The 27,333-nt window shown below is 47.4% G+C and overlaps 1 protein-coding gene across 3 annotated transcripts; it reads left to right on the top strand.

Annotated features, from left to right (window-relative positions):
- Nucleotides 1–1,539: 1,539 nt before the first annotated feature.
- DNAJC16 (DnaJ heat shock protein family (Hsp40) member C16) lies at nt 1,540–27,333 on the top strand. 3 transcript variants are annotated; one of them, XM_040422610.1, is made up of 15 exons: nt 1,540–1,688; nt 7,162–7,344; nt 8,949–9,015; nt 9,257–9,590; nt 18,538–18,722; nt 18,811–18,915; nt 19,306–19,464; nt 19,565–19,695; nt 19,832–20,012; nt 20,486–20,668; nt 21,213–21,289; nt 22,174–22,254; nt 22,329–22,427; nt 22,513–22,680; nt 26,741–27,131. In XM_040422610.1, the coding sequence occupies exons 2-15, from the start codon at nt 7,178–7,180 to the stop codon at nt 27,129–27,131; spliced, it is 2,328 nt and encodes a 775-aa protein (XP_040278544.1). In that variant the 5' UTR covers nt 1,540–1,688; nt 7,162–7,177. The 3 variants fall into 3 exon arrangements, with proteins under 3 accessions (XP_040278544.1, XP_040278550.1, XP_040278554.1); XM_040422616.1 differs by having other exon boundaries at nt 1,540–1,710; XM_040422620.1 differs by lacking the exon at nt 1,540–1,688 and having other exon boundaries at nt 7,178–7,344; nt 26,741–27,333.

Below are 27,333 nucleotides of genomic sequence, written 5' to 3'. Positions count from 1 at the left end.
CTTTTTCACAGACCCATAGACTATAATGGGCATCCACAGGGTCCACAGAAGCACAGAGTGTTTCAGGAGAGATATGTGATGATGGGTAACTAGGAGGTTACAGACAGAGCAACTTAATGGAAGCAGCGAGGTGCACAGCAGCACAGAGTATTTCAGAAGAGTTGAGTGCTGCTAGGCTAGGAGGTTACAGACTGACAGTAAATTAATGGACTGAGCAAAGTCCACATCAGCACAGAGTATTTCAGGACAGGCGCAGCTCTACAAGGAGGTTACAGACTGAGAGTAACATAATCAAAGCAGCAAGGTGCACAGCAGCACAGAGTATTTCAGGAAAGGCGTGCGCTGGTCAGCGAGGAGGTTACAGACGAATGGAAGTGGCAAGGTCCACCGCAGCACAGAGTATTTCAGGAGAGATACGTGATAGGCAACTAGGAGGTCATGGAATAAGAAGAAACGTAATCGTCAAGGTCCACAGCAGCACGGAGTATTTCAGGAGATATATGTGCTGGTCAGCGAGGAGGTTACAGACACAGAATAACATAATGGAAGCGGCAAGGTCCACAGCAGCACCGAATATTTCAGGAGAGGTGTGTGCTGGTCAGCTAGGAGGTTACAACCTGAGAGTAACACAATGAAGGGAGCAGGGTCCACAGCTGCACAGAGTAATTCAGGAAAGATATGTGACTGGCAACTAGAAGGTTACAGACAGAGTACATACTGGAAGGAGTAAGGTCCACTGCAGCACAGAATATTTAAGGAGCAGTGTGTGAATGGCAACTAGGAGGTTACAGACTGGCAGTAAAATAATGAAGGGAGCAAGGTCCACAGCAGCACATAGTATTTCAGGAGAGATATGTAATGGGCTACTAGCAATTTACAGACTAACAGTAACATCATGGAAGAGGTAACTTCCACAGCAGCACAGAGTATTTCAGGAGAGATATGAGATGGGCAACTAGGGGTTACAGACTGATAGTAACATAACGCAGGGAGCAGGGTCCACAGCAGCACAGAGTATTTCAGTAGAGATAAGAGAGGGCAGCTAGGAGGTTACAGGCTGATAGTGACATAACGCAGGGAGCAGGGTCCACAGCAGCACAGAGTGTTTCAGGAGAGATGATAGGGGGCAGCTAGGAGGTTACAGGCTGATTTTTTTCATTCTAGACATTTATGGTAAATCCAACACAGCAGCCCAGCAGTCGTAGCCCTCCGCATACAGCAGCCGGAGCTCAGCTTCCTACACTCCTGGAGGAAGGTAAGAAGGGGTTAAGATTGGGGACACGATAAAATAGAGACCTGGAGGGGGAGGAAGGGGTTAAGTTACAGCGCAGGTAACAAGGAAGAAACGAAGTGTCAGCTCCATTGCTATAGCAACCAGAGGGCGCTAGGGAAGGGATCACGTGGGACGTCAGGGGCGGGCTCCAGCGGGTATCCATAGCAATGCTGACAGGGAGACTGGGCTGCCTGTCAATGATGGCAGCCGCTGATTGGAGAAGACGGCTGTCAGTCACCCGATTCGGCGAAGGTTGGTGGGCGGGTCTTGCTGTCTGTCTTCCGTTTCCGTGTGTGAGCTGAGGTCCAGGCCGTAATGGGGCTGTGAGCCGGGAGCAACGGGCGAAACGGAGGGGAGCGGAGCCGGGACCAGGCCCTACACACGGGAGGACACCGCTTACTGCCGGGGACAGGAGGTGAGGAGCGGCCGCCGCCTGTGTGAGTGCCTGAGCCGTCAGCTGCCGCCGCCGCCGGGTTACATCATGTCCTGTTATGTCACCTGCAGCCGCCGGAGCCTTTCTCCTCCCTTCGTGTGTCACATCCATGACCGCACCGGGACCGCACCGGGACCATACCGGGACCATACCGGGACATGGCTGTATGTTTGTGCAGGCCTTCATAGAGTCCATGTGTATATAGTCTTATATATACCTCCACACTGGGGTCTGTATACACCGCCATATACCTCCACACTGATACCTGTATACACCGCCATATACCGCCACACTGATACCTGTATACACCGCCATATACCTCCACACTGGGGTCTGTATACACCGCCATATACCTCCACACTGATACCTGTATACACCGCCATATACCTCCACACTGATACCTGTATACACTGCCTTATACCTCCACACTGATACATGTATACACCGCCATATACCTCCACACTGATACCTGTATACACCGCCATATACCTCCACACTGATACCTGTATACACCGCCATATACCTCCACACTGATACCTGTATACACCGCCATATACCTCCACACTGATACCTGTATACACCGCCATATACCTCCACACTGATACCTGTATACACCGCCATATACCTCCACACTGATACCTGTATACACCGCCATATACCTCCACACTGGGGTCTGTATACACCGCCATATACCTCCACACTGATACCTGTATACACTGCCTTATACCTCCACACTGATACCTGTATACACCGCCATATACCTCCACACTGATACCTGTATACACCGCCATATACCTCCACACTGGGGTCTGTATACACCGCCATATACCTCCACACTGGGGTCTGTATACACCGCCATATACCTCCACACTGATACCTGTATACACTGCCATATACCTCCACACTGATACCTGTATACACTGCCATATACCTCCACACTGATACCTGTATACACTGCCATATACCTCCACACTGGTGCCTGTATACACCGCCATATACCTCCACACTGGTGCCTGTATACACCGCCATATACCTCCACACTGGTGCCTGTATACACCGCCATATACCTCCACACTGGTGCCTGTATACACCGCCATATACCTCCACACTGGTGCCTGTATACACCGCCATATACCTCCACACTGGTGCCTGTATACACCGCCATATACCTCCACACTGGTGCCTGTATACACCGCCATATACCTCCACACTGATACCTGTATACACTGCCATATACCTCCACACTGGTGCCTGTATACACTGCCATATACCTCCACACTGGTGCCTGTATACACTGCCATATACCTCCACACTGGTGCCTGTATACACTGCCATATACCTCCACACTGGTGCCTGTATACACTGCCATATACCTCCACACTGGTGCCTGTATACACTGCCATATACCTCCACACTGGTGCCTGTATACACTGCCATATACCTCCACACTGATACCTGTATACACCGCCATATACCTCCACACTGATACCTGTATACACCGCCATATACCTCCACACTGATACCTGTATACACCGCCATATACCTCCACACTGGTGCCTGTATACACTGCCATATACCTCCACACTGGTGCCTGTATACACCGCCATATACCTCCACACTGATGCCTGTATACACCGCCATATACCTCCACACTGGGGTCTGTATACACCGCCATATACCTCCACACTGGGGTCTGTATACACCGCCATATACCTCCACACTGATACCTGTATACACCGCCATATACCTCCACACTGATACCTGTATACACTGCCATATACCTCCACACTGATACCTGTATACACTGCTATATACCTCCACACTGGTGCCTGTATACACCGCCATATACCTCCACACTGGTGCCTGTATACACCGCCATATACCTCCATACTGGTGCCTGTATACAACGCCATACTGGTGCCTGTATACGCCGCCATATACCTCCATACTGGTGCCTGTATACGCCGCCATATACCTCCACACTGGTGCCTGTATACGCCGCCATATACCTCCACACTGGTGCCTGTATACGCCGCCATATACCTCCACACTGGAGCCTGTATACGCCGCCATATACCTCCACACTGGTGCCTGTATACGCCGCCATATACCTCCACACTGGTGCCTGTATACGCCGCCATATACCTCCACACTGGTGCCTGTATACGCCGCCATATACCTCCACACTGGTGCCTGTATACGCCGCCATATACCTCCACACTGGTGCCTGTATACGCCGCCATATACCTCCACACTGGTGACTGTATACGCCGCCATATACCTCCACACTGGTGCCTGTATACGCCGCCATATACCTCCACACTGGTGCCTGTATACGCCGCCATATACCTCCACACTGGTGCCTGTATACGCCGCCATATACCTCCACACTGGTGCCTGTATACGCCGCCATATACCTCCACACTGGTGCCTGTATACGCCGCCATATACCTCCACACTGGTGCCTGTATACGTGCACGGAGGCACGGATCGGAACCCCACGGAAGCACTACAGTGTTCTTTCGTGGCGTTTCTGGCCGTGCCTCCGCACAGCAAAAAAGTAGCGCATGCACTACTTCTTGCGGTGCGGATCGCGGACCCCATACAAGTGAATACCGTAGGTCCGTGATCCACATGCTGCTGCCCCGCGGTCTGTGCCCGTGCATTGCGGACCACAATTTGCAGTCCACTGCATGGGCACGGAGCCCTAACGTTCTTGTGCATGTAGTCTTATTATACGGGTTGCGGTGAACATGGCGGTGCCATATGCTGGTTACCACTTCTACAAAAATAAAGCCAAATTTCATAGAAAAATGGTTTTATTTAGTTTCATTAAACTTAACCTTTTAATTGTTTTTTTTTTTTTTTTTTTTTTTTTTATAGTCCTACAAGTAGACGCATGGCTTTTACAATGCACTGGTACACTTTGTCTGTTAGGGCTGATGCACACAACTGTATGTATTTTACGCTCCGCAAAAAAAAAACAACCTGTTCTCATCCATGTGACGTCCGTGTTACATCCGTTCTTTGGCAGATCCATTGTGACAATGCTTGTCTTTGTCCACAAAACAGACAAGAATAGGACATTTTTTCGTGGAACGGACCTGCGGACGTATGGATACAGAATGCACACAGAGTCATTTCTGTTTTTCCGCCTACAGCAGGGCATGTTGGGAGCCGCTGATTGGCCATCCCTGCCTTAGGCTCAGCCTGCGGCGCAGTCCAATAGGCACAGTCATGGCAGGCCTTGAGGGTCTTGGTTAGGACCCCGGCCTCCATGGCAGTGTGCCTTTACTGGGGGCAGTAGTGACAGAGGGAGCCCCCACGCTCTGTCTAACTGCCTAGATACCTCTGATGTAGTTGACCGTGGCATCTAAGGGGTTAAACTGTTGGGATCGGAGATGACGTCCACTTCCGTTCTCGCAGGGACCGAACAGACTCTACAGAGGCCGACGGGTAGAAAGACGCACGCGACTTCTTGTAAAGCATAAACTTGCTTGTACCGGGCGTCCGTCCCCACATTGTGATGTGGAGAGGGTCTGTGAAATGGCCGGTCTTGTTGGGTGTTCCCGGTACGCGGTGGTTGCGCGCTACCACAAGCGGTCGAATGAATGAGAGCCGGTAAACTGTTCATGGGCACCCGAGGCTCATTGATGTGCTCGCACACCTGGTCCTTTCCCACAGAAGACCTACCATGGAGAAGAGGACTGTAAGGCTAAATGCACATGATCACCATGGAAAATCCGCACTGTAGGTCATGTACATTTTATTCTATGAGAATTTGAAATTCTCAGTGCACACGTTGCAGATTTTTTCCACGCGGATTTTGACCTGCGGTGCGGATTGTCAATTTATTTTATTTTTCCTGACCGGATTTTGTTCATTCACTTAGTAAAATCCGCACCAAATCCGCATGCAAATCTGCACCAATTTGATGCGGATTGACCGCACAGATTTGCGGATTTCAGTGCGGAAGCTCCGCACATGAATCCTGAACGTGTGCATGTACCCTAACAGTTCCTGCTAGGTGTACAGGGCTCCATAGCCACAGACCACCGGTCAGAGCGCCCATACTGACGCCCATAAATTTTAGGTTCGCTGCTGGCCCATATCCTGATCTGCCCAGTAATCCCTGCCTAATTCTGCCGGGTACCTCCTAGATGGGCACATTGACATTGCGTAGTATTGAGTAGTGTTCCCCGTTCCTGGGTAATGACACCACTCCCTGTCACTCAGCATTTTGCAATGACCCCCTCCTCTCCCCTCCCATTTCCTTGATTGGATAATTTGCAAGGTTTGGAAAGTCTTGTGATGGCCCTCATGGTGGCTGTATCTACAGAACTACCACCTCTCCCCCCGAGCAATAGGCCTCATTTATCAAAACTGTCTAACCGGAAAACTCCCTCTTTTTTTTCCCCCAAAGCAACCAATCAGAGATCACCTTTAATTTTTTCAGCATGCATTAAGAAATGAAAGCTGAGCTCTGATTGGTTGCTATGAGCAAATAAGACGGTTCGCCAGTTTTGATAAATGAGCCTAGTCTGTCAGTGCGGACCATTTAAGGGGTTCACAGAGCATCCTTCTTAAGGGGCATCGACCCCTCTCATTGCTGCCAGCCGGCTGAGCAGGGCTCCTAGAGGGGCTCATGCACACGAACATATATTCTTTCCGTGTCTGTTCCGTGTTTTTTTTTTGCAGCCCGTATGCAGAACCATTCACTTCAGTGGGTCCCTCCAGAAAACAGAAATGTCTCAGTGTGCAGTGTGCACTCTTTCCGTACGTCCGCTGGTCCGTTCTGAAAAAAAAAAACAGAACATGTGCTATTCTTGTCCGTTTTGCGGACGAGGAATGGCATTGTTACAATGGATCTGCAAAACAAAAACGGATGCAACGTGGATGTCTTTTTTTTATTTTTTTTAAAACACGGATCCGTGTTTTGCTGACCACAAGATACATACGGTCACGTGCATGAGCCCTTATCTGTGCCTTTTAATAAAACTGTCCTGAATGCAGCTCTGTGTGTGATTGGAGTAGAGACATAGGGAGGAATTTATCATAAGGGCAGATTTGCTTGAGTCTGCGTTGGAGTACCTGATGCCACATTTATCAGATGTCACGTTTTGTTTGATAAATTTATCTTCGGTTTAGGAATAACACTTTTGTCTCGAAGTTTTCACACTCCACCCTCCTCCTGGGGGAAAAAAGTGTAAATCTGGAGTGCAACTCTATAACCTAGCTAACCACATCCGCTTTCCCACCCATATATCAAAACTGGAGTGAGTGGTGTAAAAAACATGCATTAAGTTGCAAAAATTCCAGTATGTCCAAAAAGCTGCAAAAGCCCCATTTTGTCACTTTTTGAAGCCAGAGTTCTGGAGTGGATGATAAATCGGGGCCTTGATGTTTGAGCTTCTACGTTGCAGCTTTGTCACCGATGTTGTCTTCTCTTTTTCAGTAAAACAGTGTCAGATATGGGCCACCGAAGACTGCGCCTCCTCTGGCGGTTTCTGGTATTTCTATTCCTCGCTCTCCAGATCCTCTCGGCAGCTGACTTTGACCCCTACCGGGTTCTAGGTGTGAGCCGGACGGCGAACCAAGCGGATATTAAAAAAGCCTACAAGAAACTCGCCAGAGAGTGGTGGGTACAGTGCACGAGGGGATCAGTAAATGGCGCCAATGTAGAAACGCTGAACGTTTGTCACTCCGGTTATATAAGGATTAGGGATGAGCAAATCGACTTCGGATGAAACATCTGAAGTCGATTCGCATAAAACTTTGTTCTAATACTGTACGGAGCAGGAGCTCCGTACAGTATTAGAATGTATTGGCTCCGATGAGCCGAAGTTATTGCATCAGAGACTTCGGGTAATAACTTCATAAATTTTGTACTGTAAAGAAACATTTTCCGAACTCTGGTTCGGTTATAAGCGGTACCTTGGAACCGAACCAGAGTTCGGGAAATGTTTTTTTTACAGTACAAATGAATTTATGAAGTTATTACCCGAAGTCTCGCGAAGCAATAACTTCGGCTCATCGGAGCCAATACATTCTAATACTGCTCCGTACAGTATTAGAACAAAGTTTTATGCAAATCAACTTTGGATGTTTAATCCGAAGTCGATTTGCTCATCCCTAATAAGGATGTAGTGATTTACACTACGGGGATTGCAGCCCCCCCATGTTTCGCGGGTGTAATGTGATGCTATGTATGACAATGTCGTGACTGATAGCTCCCCATGCTAGTTTTCTATCCTAATGATAGGACGTAGACACCAGACTCCCAGCACCGCTGACCATCAACTGTTTGCAGAGCGCACAGGGAATTAGACACGGCTCTGAGCAGCGGCCATGTCTGGTTACCACAGCTCTCTCCCCTTTCACTTACGTGGGACTGAGCTGCAGTAATCAGGCATGGCCACTATACAATGTATGGCGCTTTCCCGGAATCCTCATAGAAATGAATAGGAGCGCACCGTGCTTGTGTGGCCACCGCTTCCATTCACTTCTATGGAGTTAGCACTTGTATGTTTTTCGATGGCCCCTTAGAAACGAATGGAGGGCTGCTGTGCATATATGGTGCGCCCTCCTTCACGTTAACAGCTGCATTTATGAGCCCACCTCTGGGACCCGCACCTATCAGACAATGGAGGCATATCCTAGTGATATGCCCCAATTGTCTGAGATGTGAAAACCCCTTTAAAAGTCCTGTAAACCCTTTTAAGTAGAGGATGGTGAAAGTGGCACTACACTGTGGTAAATTCTAACACGGGTGCTGTGCTTAATGGGGTAATCTCCCTACCGCTGGCTCATGCCTTGCGCTAGCTTTAAAATGATCCGGCAGGCTGTTCAAGCAGAGGACAGCCTGCCAGAGTTCATCGCATCAGGCATAGCCAGAAACTGGAGCTGGAGCACCGCCAGGCCCCATTGACTATAATGGGAATCCGGCCTGTTTCCGGCATTAGTTCTGCGATTCGGCCTGACAACTACCTTGCAGCGGCTTCATTCTGGAACCAAGCCAGATCCCTGCCGGGTCCTATTGTAGTCAGTGGGCTCCGGCAGGGAACGATAGTAACTGGCTATGCCAGATATGATGAACTCTTGCAGGCCGTTCCTCTGCCGGATCATTTTTGCGCTAGTGTGTAACTATAGCCTTAGTTCCTTTGCTCTTTTTGTGTATTTTGGACATGGATATTGGAGAATGTAATGTCTCCCATGCTATAATAAATGTCTTGTTCATTTTAGGCATCCTGATAAAAACAAGAACCCGGGAGCAGAAGACAAATTTATCCAAGTCAGCAAAGCTTATGAGGTGTGAACTGGTCTGATCGGGGGCATTATTATTACAGCTGGTCGATGAGGACAACTCCTTTCAGTACAGCAGAGAGAGACACCCATGGTTCTTCATATCATGTTAACGGAGGGGGGGGGGGGGGTCCTCATTTAAAGTCACGAAAGCCTCAGGAGCGTAAATGTAGCTTACAAGTTGCGCAGTTTATATGGCCCATTTGAACTTGGTAGAATTAATCCTCTGTAACCTTTTGATCCTTTAGATTCTTTCAAACGAAGAGAAGAGGACAAACTATGACCGCTTCGGAGACGTAGGAGATAACCAGGGTTACTCCCAGCAGCAGCAGCATCACCACTTCCGTCACTTCCACGACAGCTTCTACTTCGACGAGTCGTTCTTCCACTTCCCCTTTAATTCCGAGCGCAGGGATTCCACTGATGAGAAGTACCTCCTGCAGTTCTCCCACTATATCAACGAGGTGGTCCCCGACAGCTTCCGCAAACCCTACCTCATCAAGATCACCTCCGACTGGTGCTTCAGCTGCATCCACATCGAACCTGTGTGGAAGGAGGTGGTGCAGGAGTTGGAGGGGTTAGGTATGTGCTCGCTCTTGGGTTCATTATCCTCCCTGCTCCTCTATTACTTTATCCCCTATGCAGATCTCAACGTACATGCATGTCATAGATGCAAAGGGAATGTACAGAAAGGGCTCCGAAGTTGAGCCCGCTCCATACACAGCAGCTGCCAGCTGGGTTACACAGCCGACTCCTGCCTGCAGCTGTTTATCCCCTTAAATGCTGCAGTCAGTAATGGCTGCAACATCTCACTGGCCAAACAAACAGTGCATTGGACAAGCAGTCAAGGGATGACATGTTGAAATCCCCTAGGGCAGTGATGGCTAACCTCCGGCACTCCAGCTGTGGTGAAACTATGACTCCCACCATGTTCCATTCATTTCTATGGAGTTCTGAGAACAGCCAAGCAAACGGGCATCATGGGAGTCGTAGTTTTACCACAGCGGGAGTGCCGGAGGTTAACTATCACAGGCCTAGAAGGACAAAAAATAGGAGTAAAAAACAGTTAAAGTTTTTAAAAGTATAAAAAAAAAAAAAAGAGAAAAAATGTAAAAAACTGCCTTTTTTCATTTATCATATAAAGGAAAGACATATTAAACCACTCACATAATTGGTATCATGGCATCTGTAAACATCTGAATATCATGTTATTTATTCTGCACAGGTGAACGCCGTAAAAAAAAAATCCCAATGTCAGAATTGCAGTTATTGGTCACCTCGCCTCCCCTCAAAAAATGGAAAAATGAACAAAATGTCATGTACCAATAAAAACGACAGCTCTGTCCGTGAAAAACAAGCCCTTACATAGTTCTGTTGATAATTTTTTTTTTTTAAATAGTTAAGTTTTCAAAATATGGCAAAACAGCAAATTTTTTATTATTTTAAAAAATATTTTCTATAAAAATAACTTGTTTAAAACATAGTAAAAGCTATAAAACAGTGGTATCACTGAAATTGTACTGACCTTCAGAATAAGGTCGTCATGTCATTTGTACCCAAAAAACAATGGCATGAATTTTTTTTGTTTTCCATTCCACAAATCTTTTTTTTTTTTTTTTTGTTCCCATTTCATTAAATGGTGACATTAACATAGTAACATAGTACATAAGGCCGAAAAAAGACACCTGTCCATCCAGTTCGGCCTGTTATCCTGCAAGTTGATTCAGAGGAAGGCAAAAAAAAACTATGAGGTAGAAGCCAATTTTCCTCACTTAAGGGGAAAAAAAATTCCTTCCCGACTCCAATCAGGCATCAGAATAACTCCCTGGATCAACGACCCCTCTCTAGTAGCTATAGCCTGTAATATTATTACACTCCAGAAATACATCCAGGCCCCTCTTGAATTCCTTTATTGTACTCACCATCACCACCTCCTCAGGCAGAGACCTCCATAGTCTCACTGCTCTTACCGTAAAGAATCCTCTTCTATGTTTGTGTACAAACCTTCTTTCCTCCAGACGCAGAGGATGTCCCCTCGTCACAGTCCTGGGGATAAATAGATGATGGGATAGATCTCTGTACTGACCCCTGATATATTTATACATAGTAATTAGATCTCCCCTCAGTTGTCTTTTTTCTAAAGTTGAATAACCCTAATATTGATAATCTCTCTGGGACCTGTAGTCCACCCATTCCAGTTATTACTTTAGTTGCCCTCCTCTGGACCCTCTCCAGCTCTGCTATGTCTGACTTGTTCACAGGAGCCCAGAACTGTACACAGTACTCCATGTGTGGTCTGACTAGCGATTTGTAAAGTGGTAGGACTATGTTCTCATCACGGGCATCTATGCCCCTTTTGATGCAACCCCTTATCTTATTGGCCTTGGCAGCAGCTGCCTGACACTGGTTTCTACAGCTTAGTTTACTGTTCACTAAAATTCCTAGGTCCTTTTCCATGTCAGTGTTACCGAGTGTTTTACCATTTAGTATGTACGGGTGACTTGCATTATTCCTTCCCATGTGCATAACTTTACATTTGTCAGTGTTAAACCTTATCTGCCCAAGCCTCCAATCTATCCAGATCCCTCTTTAGCAGTATACTGTCCTCTGTAGTGTGTGTGTATATATACAGTATACTGTCCTCTAGTGTGTGTGTGTGTGTGTGTGTATATATACAGTGACCCAATCTGAGTGTGTACCACTAATAACCACCCTCTGTTTTCTATCATTGAGCCAGTTACTTACCCACATACAGACTTTTTCTCCCAGTCCAAGCATTCTTATTTTATATACTAACCTTTTATGTGGTACGGTGTCAAATGCTTTGGAGAAGTCCAGATGCACGACATCCATTGATTCGCCGCGGTCAAGTCTAGAACTTACCTCCTCATAGAAACTGATTAAATTAGTTTGACATGACCGATCCCTCACGAAGCCATGCTGATATGGTGTTATTTGCTTATTTCCGTTAAGATGCTCTAACATAGCATCTCTCAGAAAACTTTCAAACAGTTTACCCACAACAGATGTTAAACTTACCGGCCTATAGTTTCCGGCCTCTGTTTTTGGACCCTTTTTGAATATTGGCACCACATTTGCCATGCGCCAATCCTGTGGAACATTCCCTGTCAGTATAGAGTCCGCAAATATCAGAAATAAGGGTCTGGCTATGACATTACTTAATTCCCTTAGGATACTGGGGTGTATGCCATCTGGTCCTGGCGATTTGTCTATTTTAATCTTTTTAAGACGGCGCTGTACTTCTTCCTGGGTCAGACAGGACACTTTTAATGGGGAATTTACTTTTACATTCAGCATTTCATCTGACAGTTTATTTTCCTCAGTGAATACATTGGAGAAAAAAATATTTAACAGCTTTGCTTTCTCCTCGTCGCTCTCTGCGACTCCCCCCTCATTACTCTGTAGAGGGCCGACACCTTCAGATTTATACTTTGTACCATTTATATAATTGAAGAACATTTTAGGGTTAGTTTTTACTCTTTGGCAATTAATCTCTCGGTCTCTAGTTTGGCCGCTTTTATTTGTCTTTTACATGTTCTATTTTTTTCCTTATAGTTTTTCAGTGCTTCCGTGCTGCCCTCCTGTTTTAGTGATTTATATGCTTTCTTTTTGTCATTTATTGCTTTCTTTACAGTTCTGTTTATCCACATTGTTTTTTTTTTTGTTCCTTAACCTTTTATTCCCATACGGTATGTACCTCTCACAATGAGATTTTAGGATACTTTTAAAAATATCCCATTTTGTGGCTGTATTTTTTTTTTTTGAGGACTTTGTCCCAGTTAGTTAGGCCTATGGCCTCTCTTAGTTAGCTAAATTTAGCTTTTTTGAAGTTTGGTATTTTTGTTCCTCCCTGTAGAAACGCTCTTTTGAATGATAATTGGAAGGTTATTACTTTATGGTCACTATTTCCCAGGTGTCCCCCGACCTGCACGTCTGTTGTTCTGTCAGGTCTATTGGTTAATACTAAGTCCAGTATGGCCGTCCCTCTAGTCGGGTCCTGAACCAGTTGGGAGAGATAATTGTCTTTAGTTATTGCCAAGAACCTGTTTCCTTTATGAGATATACAGGTTTCAGTTTCCCGGTCTATATCTGGGTAGTAGAAGTCCCCCATAATAACCACCTCATTAGGCTGGGTTCACACGGGCGTTGCAGGAAAAGGTGCGGGTGCGTTACGGGAACACCCGTGACTTTTCAGCCCGAGTGCAAAACGTTGTAATGCATTTTGCAATCGCGTGAGAAAAATCGCGCATGTTAGGTACCCATACACGAACTTCTTCACAGAAGTTCGGGCTTGGGATCGGTGTTCTGTAGGTTGCATTATTTCCCCTTATAACATGGTTATAATGGAAAATAATAGCATTCTGAATACAGAATGCATAGTACAATAGCGCTGGAGGGGTTAAAAAAAATAAAATACAATTTTTTTACTCACCTTTAATCCACTTGATCGTGAAGCCGGCATCTCCTTCTGTCTTCATCTTAGCTGTGCAGCAACAGGACCTGTGGTGACGTCACTCCGGTCATCACCTGATCATCACATGATCTTTTACCATGGTGATGGATCATGTGATGACCGGAGTGACGTCATCAAAGGTCCTATTGCTCACAGCACAGATGAAGACAGACAGAAGAGATGCCGGCAGCGTGAACAAGTGGATTAAGGTGAGTTAAATTATTATTATTTTTTATAACCCCTCCAGCGCTATTGTACTAAGCATTCTGTATTCAGAATTCTATTATTTTCCCTTATAACCATGTTATAAGGGAAAATAATAATGATCGGGTCTCCATCCCGATCGTCTCCTAGCAACCGTGCGTGAAAATCGCACCGCATCCGCACTTGCTTGCGGATGCTTGTGATTTTCACGCAACCCCATTCACTTCTATGGGGCCTGCGTTGCGTGAAAAACACAGAATATAGAGCGTGCTGCGATTTTCACGCAACGCACAAGTGATGCGTGAAAATCACAGTGAACAGCCCCATAGAAATGAATGGGTCGGTATTCAGTGCGGGTGCAATGCGTTCACCTCCCACATTGCACCCGCGCGGAATACTCGCCCGTGTGAAAGGGGCCTTATGATTTGTCGCCTCGTCTGTCTCGTTTAGTAGCAGATTTTCTGTGGACTCTGGTATATTCGGTGGTTTATAGTAAACTCCTATTAGTAATTTATTGTTGTTTTTAGCTCCATGTATTTCTACCCACAGTGACTCCACATGTTCATGTCCCTCACTTATATCTTCACGGAGTGTGGGCTTTAGACAGGACTTTACATGAAGGCAGACCCCCCCCCCTCCTCCTCTCCGGTTTTGACGATCCTTTCTAAACAGACCTTGTACATTAACAGCCCAGTCATAGCTATCATCCAGCCATGTCTCAGTTATTCCCACTATGTCATAGCTATCATCCAGCCATGTCTCAGTTATTCCCACTATAGTCATAGCTATCATCCAGCCATGTCTCAGTTATTCCCACTATAGTCATAGCTATCATCCAGCCATGTCTCAGTTATTCCCACTATAGTCATAGCTATCATCCAGCCATGTCTCAGTTATTCCCACTATGTCATAGCTATCATCCAGCCATGTCTCAGTTATTCCCACTGTCATAGCTATCATCCAGCCATGTCTCAGTTATTCCCACTATGTCATAGCTATCATCCAGCCATGTCTCAGTTATTCCCACTATGTCATAGCTATCATCCAGCCATGTCTCTGTTATTCCCACTATGTCATAGCTATCATCCAGCCATGTCTCAGTTATTCCCACTGTCATAGTTATCATCCAGCCATGTCTCAGTTATTCCCACTATCCCTCCTCACACATCACTAATTCCAGCTCCCCAGTTTTATTAGTCAGGCTTCTGGCATTAGTATACATACATTTGAGAGGTTTATGTATATTTTTTACCCTACACCTTTCCTTCTGAACTGTTCTAGTCCCTCCTTCCATTCCTCCCCCAGTCCCACTACCTCGCCCCCGGTCTCTATCTGCACTATCTTCTCCTCCTATAATGTAATTACCCTCCCCCCCCCCCCAGTCCCTAATTTAAACACTCCTCCAACCTTCTAGCCATCCTCTCCCCCAACACAGCTGCCCCTTCCCCATTGAGGTGCAGCCCGTCCCTACGATAGAGCCTGTAGGTGACAGAGAAGTCGGCCCAGTTCTCCAGGAACCCAAACCCCTCCTTCCTACACCAGTTCTTGAGCCACTTGTTCCCCTCCATAATCTCCCGCTGCCTTTCTTGTGTGGCTCATGGTACCGGTAGTATTTCGGAAAATACTACCTTTTGAGGTCCTTGCCCTAAGCTTGTGACCTAAATCCTAAATTTTAAGGACGCTCCACCTACCTCTAACTTTGTTATTGGTTCCGATATGGACCATGACCGCTGGGTCTTCTCCAGCCCCTCCCAGTAATCTGGCAACCCGATCCTGGCGCTCGAGTTCGACACATCGCGGAAGACAACACACCGTTTGACGATCCCGGTCTTTGTGACAGATTTCCCTATCTGTACCACTAATAGAGTCTCCCACTACCCGCACCTGTCTGCCCTGCTCTCCTGGTCCCCTGCTTACCGGAGCTGACATTCCCCTGACTGGCAGAGGTAGTGTCCGGCTGCAGCAGTGCTCTCCCTGGACTGACATTCCCCTCATCTGCCAACCATGCAAACTTGTTGGGGTGTGTCAGATCAGGGCTAGCCTCCCTGGCACTCTTCCCGCTACCCCGCTTTCTAACTGTTATCCAGCTACCTACCTGACTTTCCTGAGCCTCCTCGCTACCACCCTCCCCCACATCTACCCCATAGAGCGCCTGCTCAGTGAGCAGCAAACTTTTTTCCAACTTCTCAGTGTTGATACCTGCCCGGTTAGATACACGATATGCGACTCCAAACGGGCAATGTGCTCACATTTTGAACAAAGATATGCACCCTCAAATGGCTGTTCCTGGACTGCATACATCATGCAAGATGTGCACTGGACGGCGCTGTCAATAATGGAACACATACTAAATGGGGATTACGCAAGAAAAGAGAAAAAATACAATATGGTGCAGTGATAAGAATCTGACTTGAGCTACTTTCACACTCCTGTTTTAGCTTTCCGTTTGTGAGATCCGTCATAGGCTCTCCCAAGCGGTCCAAAATGGATCAGTTTTGCCCTAATGCATTCTAAATGAAAAAGGATCCGCTCAGAATGCATCAGTTTTCCTCCGATCAGTCTCTGTTCCACTCTGGAAGCGGACACCAAAACGCTGCCTGCAGTGCTTTGCTGTTTGCTTGACAAAACTGAGCAAAACTGATCAGTTTTCTATTGTGCCAGATTGTGTCAGAGAAAACGGATCCGTCCCCATTGACTTGCATTGGACGGATCCGTCTTGGCTATGTTACAGATAATACAAATGGATTCGTTCATGACGGATGCATGCGGTTGTATTATTGTAACGGATACGTTTTTGCAGATCCATGATGGATCCGCCCAAAAAGCGAGTGTGAAAGTAGCCTTACTGTAGTCCCCTCCTAAAGTCCCTGAATCTGAAGTCACGTACAAACACACACTTGAAATCAAACACGCGAATGCTCACAAACTCGCGTAGTTTGTCTGCTTGTATAAGTGCAGCTCTCAAACCAGACTGCTTTTTTTTCCCTCTGCATTCAAAGTCATTAATAATATATGGCTGTGTTGACCGAAAAAGAAAAGTTATGGCTCAGGAAGGAAGGGAGAAAAAAAACAACTAAAATGCTGGTGCCAAACTGGCCAACTGCTGAAAGGGGTAAAGTGTATGTTGATTAAAACCCATTTAACAGTTTAGAATCAGTCACTGTGTACATACATTACTTATCCTGTACTGATCCTGAATTACATCCTGTATTATACTCCAGAGCTGCACTCACTATTCTGCTGGTGCAGTCACTGTGTACATACATTACTTATCCTGTACTGATCCTGAATTAAGTCCTGTATTATACTTCAGAGCTGCACTCACTATTCTGCTGGTGCAGTCACTGTGTACATACATTACATTACTTATCCTGTACTGATCCTGAGTTACATCCTGTATTATACTTCAGAGCTGCACTCACTATTCTGCTGGTGCAGTCACTGTGTACATACATTACATTACTTATCCTGTACTGATCCAGAGTTACATCCTGTATTATACTCCAGAGCTGCACTCACTATTCTGCTGGTGCAGTCACTGTGTACATAGATTACATTACTTATCCTGTACTGACCCTGGGTTACATCCTGTATTATACTCCAGAGCTGCACTCACTATTCTGCTGGTGGAGTCACTGTGTACATACATTACATTACTTATCCTGTACTGATCCTGAGTTACATCCTGTATTATACTCCAGAGCTGCACTCACTATTCTGCTGGTGGAGTCACTGTGTACATACATTACATTACTTATCCTGTACTGATCCTGAGTTACATCCTGTATTATACTCCAGAGCTGCACTCACTATTCTGCTGGTGCAGTCACTGTGTACATACATTACATTACTTATCCTGTACTGATCCTGAGTTACATCCTGTATTATACTCCAGAGCTGCACTCACTATTCTGCTGGTGCAGTCACTGTGTACATACATTACTTATCCTGTACTGATCCTGAGTTACATCCTGTATTATACTGCAGAGCTGCACTCACTATTCTGCTGGTGCAGTCACTGTGTACATACATTACTTCTCCTGTACTGATCCTGAGTTACATCCTGTATTATACTCCAGAGCTGCACTCACTATTCTGCTGGTGCAGTCACTGTGTACATACATTACTTATCCTGTACTGATCCTGAGTTACATCCTGTATTATACTCCAGAGCTGCACTCACTATTCTGCTGGTGCAGTCACTGTGTACATACATTACTTATCCTGTACTGATCCTGAGTTACATCCTGTATTATACTCCAGAGCTGCACTCACTATTCTGCTGGTGCAGTCACTGTGTACATACATTACATTACTTATCCTGTACTGATCCTGAGTTACATCCTGTATTATACTCCAGAGCTGCACTCACTATTCTGCTGGTGCAGTCACTGTGTAGATACATTACATTACTTGTCCTGTACTGATCCTGAGTTACATCCTGTATTATACTCCAGAGCTGCACTCACTTTTCTGCTGGTGCAGTCACTGTGTACATACATTACTTATCCTGTACTGATCCTGAGTTACATCCTGTATTATACTGCAGAGCTGCACTCACTATTCTGCTGGTGCAGTCACTGTGTACATACATTACATTACTTATCCTGTACTGATCCTGAGTTACATCCTGTATTATACTCCAGAGCTGCACTCACTATTCTGCTGGTGCAGTCACTGTGTACATACATTACATATCCTGTACTGATCCTGAGTTACATCCTGTATTATACTGCAGAGCTGCACTCACTATTCTGCTGATGTCTGGCACTGGAGCAGAGATCAGATAAGCAGTTTCTGCTTCAGTCTTTCCAGTACCTTATGTGACTAATGTTAGATATGTCCTTCCAGGTGTGGGCATAGGAGTGGTGCATGCTGGGTATGAGAGGCGGCTGGCTCACCATCTCGGTGCACACAGCACTCCGTCCATTTTGGGAGTGATTAATGGGAAGATCTCCTTCTTTCACAATGCCGTCTTACGGGAAAATCTTCGACACTTTGTGGAAAGTTTACTGCCGGGAAATCTAGTGGACAAGGTGAGGCCCACTGCTCCCGGAGACCACTGGATGGGCTATAGCCGGGAGCCCCTCACATATTCCAACATCCACCTGTTGTCTCTTCCAGATCACAGATAAAAACTACATCCGGTTCTTATCCAATTGGCAGCAGGAGAATAAACCGCACGTGCTCCTGTTTGATCAGATGCCTCCTGTCCCACTGATCTACAAGGTAAGGGCCAATGCTCAGGAGTCGCTCACACGCTATCTATATTATAAGGTCTACTTCTAGTATATATGAGAATATTACAGGGGATGTATTCCCATCTTCTAGTGTTATGGCATATCACTAGGCTGTGCCCTAACATTCTGATTGGTGGGGTGTGACCTCTGGGACGCCTTCCTGTCTGGAGAATGTAGGAACTGCGCTCCGTTGGGCATCCCTCCCTGCGCAGAGAATTGCATCCAGATGAATTGGGCTGTGTTGCCTTTCCTTGCCTATCTGATGTCTTGTAGCGGAGCCTTGCAGGAAGGAGCCACCACTTGCTATGGTTGGAAAATCCCTTTTATTTCCCTGTTGGGTCCATACGGACTGTGGATTCACCCTTTCTGTTTCTGGCAGCTGACGGCGTTTGCCTATAAGGATTACCTGTCTTTCGGATACGTGGACCTTGGCCAGAGGGAGACGGAGCAGATGAGCAGCCAGTACAATATTAACATGTACGCCCCAACAATGCTGGTCTTCAAAGAGCACATTCACAAGCCAGCTGATGTTGTGCAGGTACGTTCTGGTGCCAGGCTACTATGTGGCACCAGGGTTGGGGTGGTGCACCCCTGACTGGAGTCTGGACTAAATGGAAGCTTCTTTTTATTTTTTCTAGGCACGAGGAATGAAGAAACAAGTGATTGATGACTTCATTTCTACCAACAAGTTCCTCCTAGCAGCCAGGCTGACTAATCAGAAGATATTTCAGGAGCTGTGTCCTGTGAGGAAATCGCACCGTCAGCGCAAGTACGTGTCACTGCTCGGGTCATACTGTAATAGTAAATAAAAGACAGTTTAGGGGTTACTTGACCCCCATAGAAGTGGTTAATGAACTTCACTCTCTGCTGTTGATGAAGTTGCTGTTATTTTATTTTCTTTGCAGATATTGTGTCGTCCTGCTAACTGGGGAGGGGGAACCCTTCAAGAAAACCTATGACTCCTTCCTGGCTTTTGCTTCGGCCAACACCAAGGACACTGTTCGATTTGTCCATGCTTTCAAGGAACGCCAACAAGAGCTCGCCATCTCACTGCTTGGAGAGGATATAAAGCCCGGAGAATCCTCTGTATGTACCGCCTGCTTAAAGGAGATTTTCCCCATCTCACTCAATGGGGGCATATTTCTAGGATATGCCCCCATTGTCTGATAGGTGCGGGTCCCACCTCTGGGACCAGCACAGAGAACTGAGCCCTGAAAATGGTGGAGGGCACACTGCGCATGTGCAGGCGCCCTCCATTTATTTCTATGGGACTGCCGAAAATAGCCAAACACTGGCTCAGATGTTTCCATCAGCCCCATAGAAATGAATGGAAGCGGTGGCCTTTCATGCGCGGTATGCTCTCATTCACTTCTATGGGGAGAGCGCTGGGTGGTGGCCGGACCTGGGGAAACCCCGGGTCCTCCGGGCCACCTCCTTCCCTGTAGAGATCAGTGGCCTGATGTAGCGCTGTAGTATCATAGTAGAAGGGTTGATGGCTGAATCTTCCTGTTGTCTGGGATGCTATTACACATTTATAATCTGATTTATACTCATGGCAGGTGGCAATACTTGAAAGACGGAACTCGGCTGGCAGAATAGTGCACAGGACCCTGGCCAGCGCCTGGAGTGGCAGTGAGGAGAACAAGTTTGCTCTCTTGGATTTCTTAGACCGCTTGAGGAAAGACCCCAGCATCTTGTCTTCTGAGACCATTCTGACTGATCTGAACGATGAGCTCGCACCGGTAGGTTTATGTGCACGGGATGAAGGTAGAAAAATCTTTCTCACCAGTTTTCAGTAACCCGCTTTTCAGTTAATTGGCGGGGGGAGGGGGTCAGTTGGCGGGGGATTGTCAGACCTGTGCGTAAATGGGCAGGGTACTGCATAAGATGTCTCCTCCTAAACATTACTTGGATAGCTCCTTGTTCATAGTGAACCTGCTGAATTGGACCAGCAAGTGCATTGATTCCTGTAAGGTGGCATTCAGGCAGCTGTATCCATTTTGCAAAATACGGATGCCTTCTCTGTGCATCCCTTGCTTTTCGCAGTCCCATTAAATTTTTTTTAAAAAAAGCCTATTCTTGTTTGCAATATGGACAAGCCTAGGCCATTCTATAACTTGTGGCTTGTATGCCTTTTTTGAGGTCCCATAGAAATAAATGCGATCGTCAAAAAATACGGATCCAAAACACCGGAAATATGGTTGTGTGATTGCAGTGGGAGGCAAGACTGATCCCTGTGGCCTCTGAATCCCTGATAATGGCTTTATATCTTATCATTGTTGTCAGGTGTTCTTCCTGCGCTGGGTCTACATTGCAGTTGACTACTGGTCGGATGTATGGGAGAGCGTCCTGCATAATAACTGGTAAGTCTTACCGGGTACTAAACCCTGAAAGGAGGCCATCAGAACAATCTGCTCCTCGGCACTTCAGAAACCATAACTTTATTTAACCCCTTAGACATGCAGCCTATTTTGACCTTCAAGAGCCGGCAATTTTCTTAGGTTTTTTTTTTCTTTTCATCCCTGCCTTTTTGTTATATTTTTCCAGCCATCTGAAAGTGTTTTTGCCGGGCAATTTGTATCTTTTAATTACACCATTTTAGGGTACGTGAAATGCTTGGACAACTTTTAGAAACCCGCCAATTCCGAATTAGTAACTTGTTAGTCTGTGTTTACATCTGATAATTTTTTATTTTTTTTTCCTAAATATATTGAAACATTTTAAAGCATATGCTGACTTGATAATATACTTGTAATACTTCTCTAGTAGTAACAATGAGAGGCATCCTATTGAGTGTGCTATTACAGAATTGGGGGGCCAGTGTTAGGTCGCTGGCTGCCATACGAAACTTTGGTACCATGCAATAGCCTTTTGAGAGGAGTGATAGGGTGGCAGGGAGCACCCTCGCTCTTTTTAACCACATAGATGCCGTGGTTAATGTTGACTGAAATGTAAGGGATTAATTGACTGGGATCAGAGATATCTACGTCACTGTATTATACACCCGACACCCACTGGCAGCGGTGCAGGCAGACCTCCTTGGTGGCAGCGCTGTCTATATACTGTGCATGTTGCCAAGGGGTTTTTCAGGTCTAAAACCTCCAAAGGCCTATCCTTTGGACATGCTTTTTCCATTTTGGTTGCCATGATGGACATGATGTCGCAGGTAAGGAAAGGAATCTGGGCAGTGTTCAGGGCCTGATAACATTTACAAACCCCCCAAACCTAAATGTGACCCTTTCTACAGGAGGGAGATGATGCCGCTGCTGTCTCTGATTTTCTCGGCTCTCTTTATCCTTTTTGGGACGGTCATAGTGCAGGCGTTCAGGTAAGTGTTGGCTTTCTGGGAGCCATGACTTCTCCCGTAGTATCAGGGATAACACTTTTATCTGTCTCCGTCAGTGACTCTAGCGATGATAGAGATTCTGTTCCATCTGATAAAGAAGAGCCAAGTGACAAGGAGAAGAGTAGCGAGACCAACTTCACCAAGGAGAATACCAGGTAAGCTGGTGGTGCCTGGCAGGGCTTAGAGATAGCGAATTAATACTTCTCCTCCATGACTGACGCCAACATTATTTCCTGGCAGGGTTCCTAAGAAAGGCTTCGTGGAGGTGACGGAATTAACAGATGTAAATTATATGAGTAACCTCGTCCGGCTGCGCCCGGGCCACATGAACGTTGTCCTCATCCTCTCCAGCTCCACCAAGGCTAGTCTGCTGCAGAGGTTTGCCCAAGAAGTATATACCTTTACTGGGTGAGTGCAGCACAGTGTGAACACGGGACAATTTCATGCATCAACTGGACAGTTAAGAAATTCTCCATGTGAAAGTTATTTCTGGTAACAATCTGGTTTACGGAGTAAGAGATTGTGAGGAGTTTGCTGTCGGTGTTGGCAGACCTCTTAACCAAGTCTTCACCCTCCGTTCAGTGCCATTTCAGCCTGGTTGCATTTGGCTCGTTGCCTGACAACCCTGCCTGGCTCAATTGCCCCCTTTATTAACAGCTGAGAAGGCGAGAAGCAGCCTGACAGAGGGCACATGATGCCAGCCATCTTAGGCTGCCATAGTAGGTCTCATGCATACGACCGTATCAGCTTTGCGATTCGCAAAATGTGGATGCAGTCCATGTGTCATCCTAATTTTTATTATTTGCGGGTTTATTGACTTCACTGGGTCCCTGGTCCGCGTTTTGCTCGCATATTGTTTTTTTTTTTGCAGTGTAGACCTACGGATGCGGAAAGCACATGGATCATCTGTGTACTTTCCGCATCCATATGTCTGCTCTGCAAAATGATAGAGCATGTCCTATACTTGGCCACAAAACGCAGACCACGGACCCATTGAAGTCAATGGGCCCGCAAAAAAAATGCTGATGCAGCACGGACGGTATCCGTACTTTGCAGCCCGTAAAAATGCATATGGTCGTGAGCATGAGGCCTTAAAGGGAACTTGTCACCTGGATTTTGTGTATAGAGCTGAGGACATGGGCTGCTAGATGGCCGCTAGCACATCCGCAATACCCAGTCCCCATAGCTCTGTGTGCTTTTATTGTGTATAAAAACCAATTTGATACATATGCAAATTAACCTGACATGAGTCAGAGCTTGAAAATATGACTCTTCTCTGGTCACACAAGTAAGATATGACTCTTTTATGTTAATTTGCATATGTATCAAATAGTTTTTTTACACAATAAAAGCACACAGAGCTATGGGGACTGGGTATTGCGGATGTGCTAGCGGCCATCTAGCAACCCATGTCCTCAGCTCTATACACAAAATCCCGGTGACAGGTTCCCTTTAATGTGATTTTTCTAGAAAACATTTAGGCCTCATGCACATGACAGTTGTGTGTTTTGCGGTCCGCAAAACACGGATGGCATCCGTGTGCGTTCCGCAATTTGCAGAACGGCACGGACAGCCTTTAATATAACTGCCTATTCTTGTCCGCAAAGCGCGGACAAGAATATAGGACATGTTTTTATGTGTTTTTTTTTTTTTGGCGGACCACAGAACGGAGCAACGTATGCGGACAGCACACAGTGCTGTCCACATCTTTTGCGGCCCCATTGAAGCGAATGGGTCCGCATCCGAGCTGCCAAAACTGCGGCTCGGATGCGGACCAAAACAACGGCCGTGTGCATGAGGCCTTAGGTGGAGAAAATCTTTAAAGAGGTTGTGCTAATATTTAAACATCCCCTATCCACAGAGTAGGCAATATGAGGAAGTCTTGTCCATATGAATGGAGCAGGGGCAGAGTACTCGTGCTACCACTGCATTCATCTCAATAGGACTGTGGAACAGAAGGCGGGTTTAGCGATCGGCCATAAAGGGGATTGTGGAGTGGCCTTATTGCAGGGCTCGACAAATCCCGGGCGCCAGGTCGCCATGGCGACCAGGAATTTGGTCCTGGCGCTTGGGTATTTGTCAGCCCGTTTTCAAAGATGCGCTCTCGGCGCGCACCATGGTTTCCTGAGCGGCACAGTGGAGGAGAGGAGTCCCTCCCTCCCCACTGTGCGCGGCTGCCGCTGGCCACTAAGAACAGGGTAGGAGAAGGAGGGGAGGGACTGTGGCCACTGTGCCACCAATGAATGTGCCGGCCATATCCCGGCCCCTATGACTGCACGCTGTGATCCGCGCGATTAACCCCTCAGTTGAGGGGTTATTCGCGCGGATCACAGCGTCCTGTCAGAGGTCGGGGGCCGGGTTCTTCAGTCTCGACTCTCTGCATTGGTGGCAGTGGGCAGTTCCGATCGGAGTCCCAGCAGTGTAATGCTGGGGCTCCGATCGGTTACCATGGCAGCCAGGAGTCACGCTACTGAAGTCCTGGCTGCGATGGTATGTTAGTGAGCAGCATTATACTCACGTGCGCCGTGGCCGCCGGGCGCTCTTTCTTCTGTCTGTGCGGCTCATTGCTATGCTTATAGCATTAGCAATGCGCCGCACAGACCTATGAGAAGAAGGAGCTCCCGGCGATCACGGCGCACGTGAGTATAATGCTGCTCACTAACATACCATCGCAGCCAGGACTTCAGTAGCGTGACTCCTGGCTGCCATGGTAACCGATCGGAGCCCCAGCATTACACTGCTGGGACTCCGATCAGAACTGCCCACTGCCAGTGCCACCAATGATGGGGGGAGGAGGAGGAGGGGGACCCTGTGGCCACTGCCACCAATGATTAATACTGGGGAGGGAGGCAGGGTGGGTTTGTTACCAGAGGGGGCTGATAAGAGGGGGGGAGGGGCTGATAAGAGGGAGGCTGGAGGGGCTGATAAGAGGGAGGCTGGAGGGGCTGATAAGAGGGAGGCTGGAGGGGCTGATAAGAGGGAGGCTGGAGGGGCTGATAAGAGGGAGGCTGGAGGGGCTGATAAGAGGGAGGCTGGAGGGGCTGATAAGAGGGAGGCTGGAGGGGCTGATAAGAGGGAGGCTGGAGGGGCTGATAAGAGGGAGGCTGGAGGGGCTGATAAGAGGGAGGCTGGAGGGGCTGATAAGAGGGAGGCTGGAGGGGCTGATAAGAGGGAGGCTGGAGGGGCTGATAAGAGGGAGGCTGGAGGGGCTGATAAGAGGGAGGCTGGAGGGGCTGATAAGAGGGAGGCTGGAGGGGCTGATAAGAGGGAGGCTGGAGGGGCTGATAATAGGGAGGCTGGAGGGGCTGATAAGAGGGAGGCTGAAGGGGCTGATAAGAGGGAGGCTGGAGGGGCTGATAAGAGGGAGGCTGGAGGGGGGCTAATCAGAGGCTGGGGGGGGGCTGATCAGAGGCTGGGGGGGGCTGATCAGAGGCTGGGGGGGGGCTGATCAGAGGCTGGAGGGGGGCTGATCAGAGGCTGGAGGGGGGCTGATCAGAGGCTGGAGGGGGGCTGATCAGAGGCTGGGGGGGGGGCTGATCAGAGGCTGGGGGGGGGGGGGCTGATCAGAGGCTGGGGGGGGGGGGCTGATCAGAGGCTGGGGGGGGGGGGCTGATCAGAGGCTGGGGGGGGGGGCTGATCAGAGGCTGGGGGGGGGGCTGATCAGAGGCTGGAGGGGCTGATCAGAGGCTGGGGGGGGCTGATCAGAGGCTGGGGGGGGCTGATCAGAGGCTGGCTGCCATGGTCAGCTCCCTGCTGTTGTGTGCACAAAGCACAGGACAGCAGGGAGAGTGTAAAGTCCTATTCACCCTAATAGAGCTCTATTAGGGTGAATATGACAAGGGTTCTAGCCCTTAAGGAGGCTAATAGTTATTAAATAAAGTAAAAAAAAAAAAAAGTTTGAACCCCCCCAAATATAGAAAACGATATATTGCGATATACATGCTTAAAATTATATCGCAATATAGATTTTATGACGCGGCTCCGCCTGGCTCCTAACTTTTTTAGCTGGCTCCTAGATTCCAAGGAAATTTGTCAAGCCCTGCCTTATTGCCTATCCTGTGGAAACGGGGACGAGTTGAAACCTTGGCACAACCCCTTTAAGTAATTGATGTTGACAACTTTGGTAATTTCAGACCTCTACAATCCAGGCTATGTTTGGCAAGGCCCCTACACCAGGCACCTGCTGTGACGCTGCTTCTGCCGGCAGTCATACCCTATATAACCATATACAGCAGAGCGGAGATTGTCATTTGGTTGGATGTTCTGGGATATCACAACAGGCTGTCTGCAGTTAGGATATCACAGGGCACTAATACTGTTCTAATGACAAGTTCAGCTCTTCTACACGTGTATATATCTTTCAGCAGACACATTCCAATGACACATGCGCGGCCTTTTGATGGGCTATGCTGTAAGCGTCTGTATAATGCACATCTATGTAGTAACACGCCCGTATCTGCCATCACAGGAGCAGCTCCCTTCACTTCTCCTTCTTGAACCTGGACAAGCACCGTGAGTGGCTGGAGTACTTGCTGGAGTTTGCTCAAGACGCAGCAACGATCGCCTATCAGTACGACGAGCATTTCCTGGAGCGCGACTACACCGGGTACGTGCTGGCTCTGAATGGACACAAAAAATACTTCTGTCTCTTTAAAGCGCAGTCCACGCTGGAAGACGAGAAGCTCTCGGACGAGGGAGAGGTCTGTTCTCCCAGCGGGGACTCGTTAAGGAAGATTTCTCTAGGCTCCGGGGCGGGCCACATCAAAAAGAAATTAAATAAGCTATCGCTGTGGATGGAGCGTCTATTAGAGGGCTCATTACAGAGATTCTACATCCCCTCCTGGCCTTTGCTGGACTGACACTACATGGTGGTGGGGGGGCGGCATCCAGTCCGATGAAACTGTGAACATTTTAGATGTTTGTCCTTGACGTCGGGATCCTACATGCTGTTATTGCGTCATCCAATCCTGCCTGGGGCAAGCATGAGTGGAAGCGGGGTGGGGGAAGCTCGCTTTTTTTTTTTTATTACATGAAGCGAGCGCTCCGTGATGACGCCATTGA

This window comes from Bufo bufo, chromosome 1, assembly GCF_905171765.1.
Source record: "Bufo bufo chromosome 1, aBufBuf1.1, whole genome shotgun sequence".
Taxonomy (NCBI): domain Eukaryota; kingdom Metazoa; phylum Chordata; class Amphibia; order Anura; family Bufonidae; genus Bufo; species Bufo bufo.
This window is presented reverse-complemented; position numbering and strand designations above follow the sequence as displayed.

Bases quoted from the DNA above. Each gene is read 5' to 3' on its own strand.
- DNAJC16 (XM_040422620.1), top strand. From the start codon at position 7,178: ATGGGCCACCGAAGACTGCGCCTCCTCTGGCGGTTTCTGGTATTTCTA. The intron at 20,013-20,485 runs GTATGTACCGCC...TACTCATGGCAG, and splicing joins TAAAGCCCGGAGAATCCTCT to GTGGCAATACTTGAAAGACG. The intron at 20,669-21,212 runs GTAGGTTTATGT...CATTGTTGTCAG, and splicing joins TGAACGATGAGCTCGCACCG to GTGTTCTTCCTGCGCTGGGT.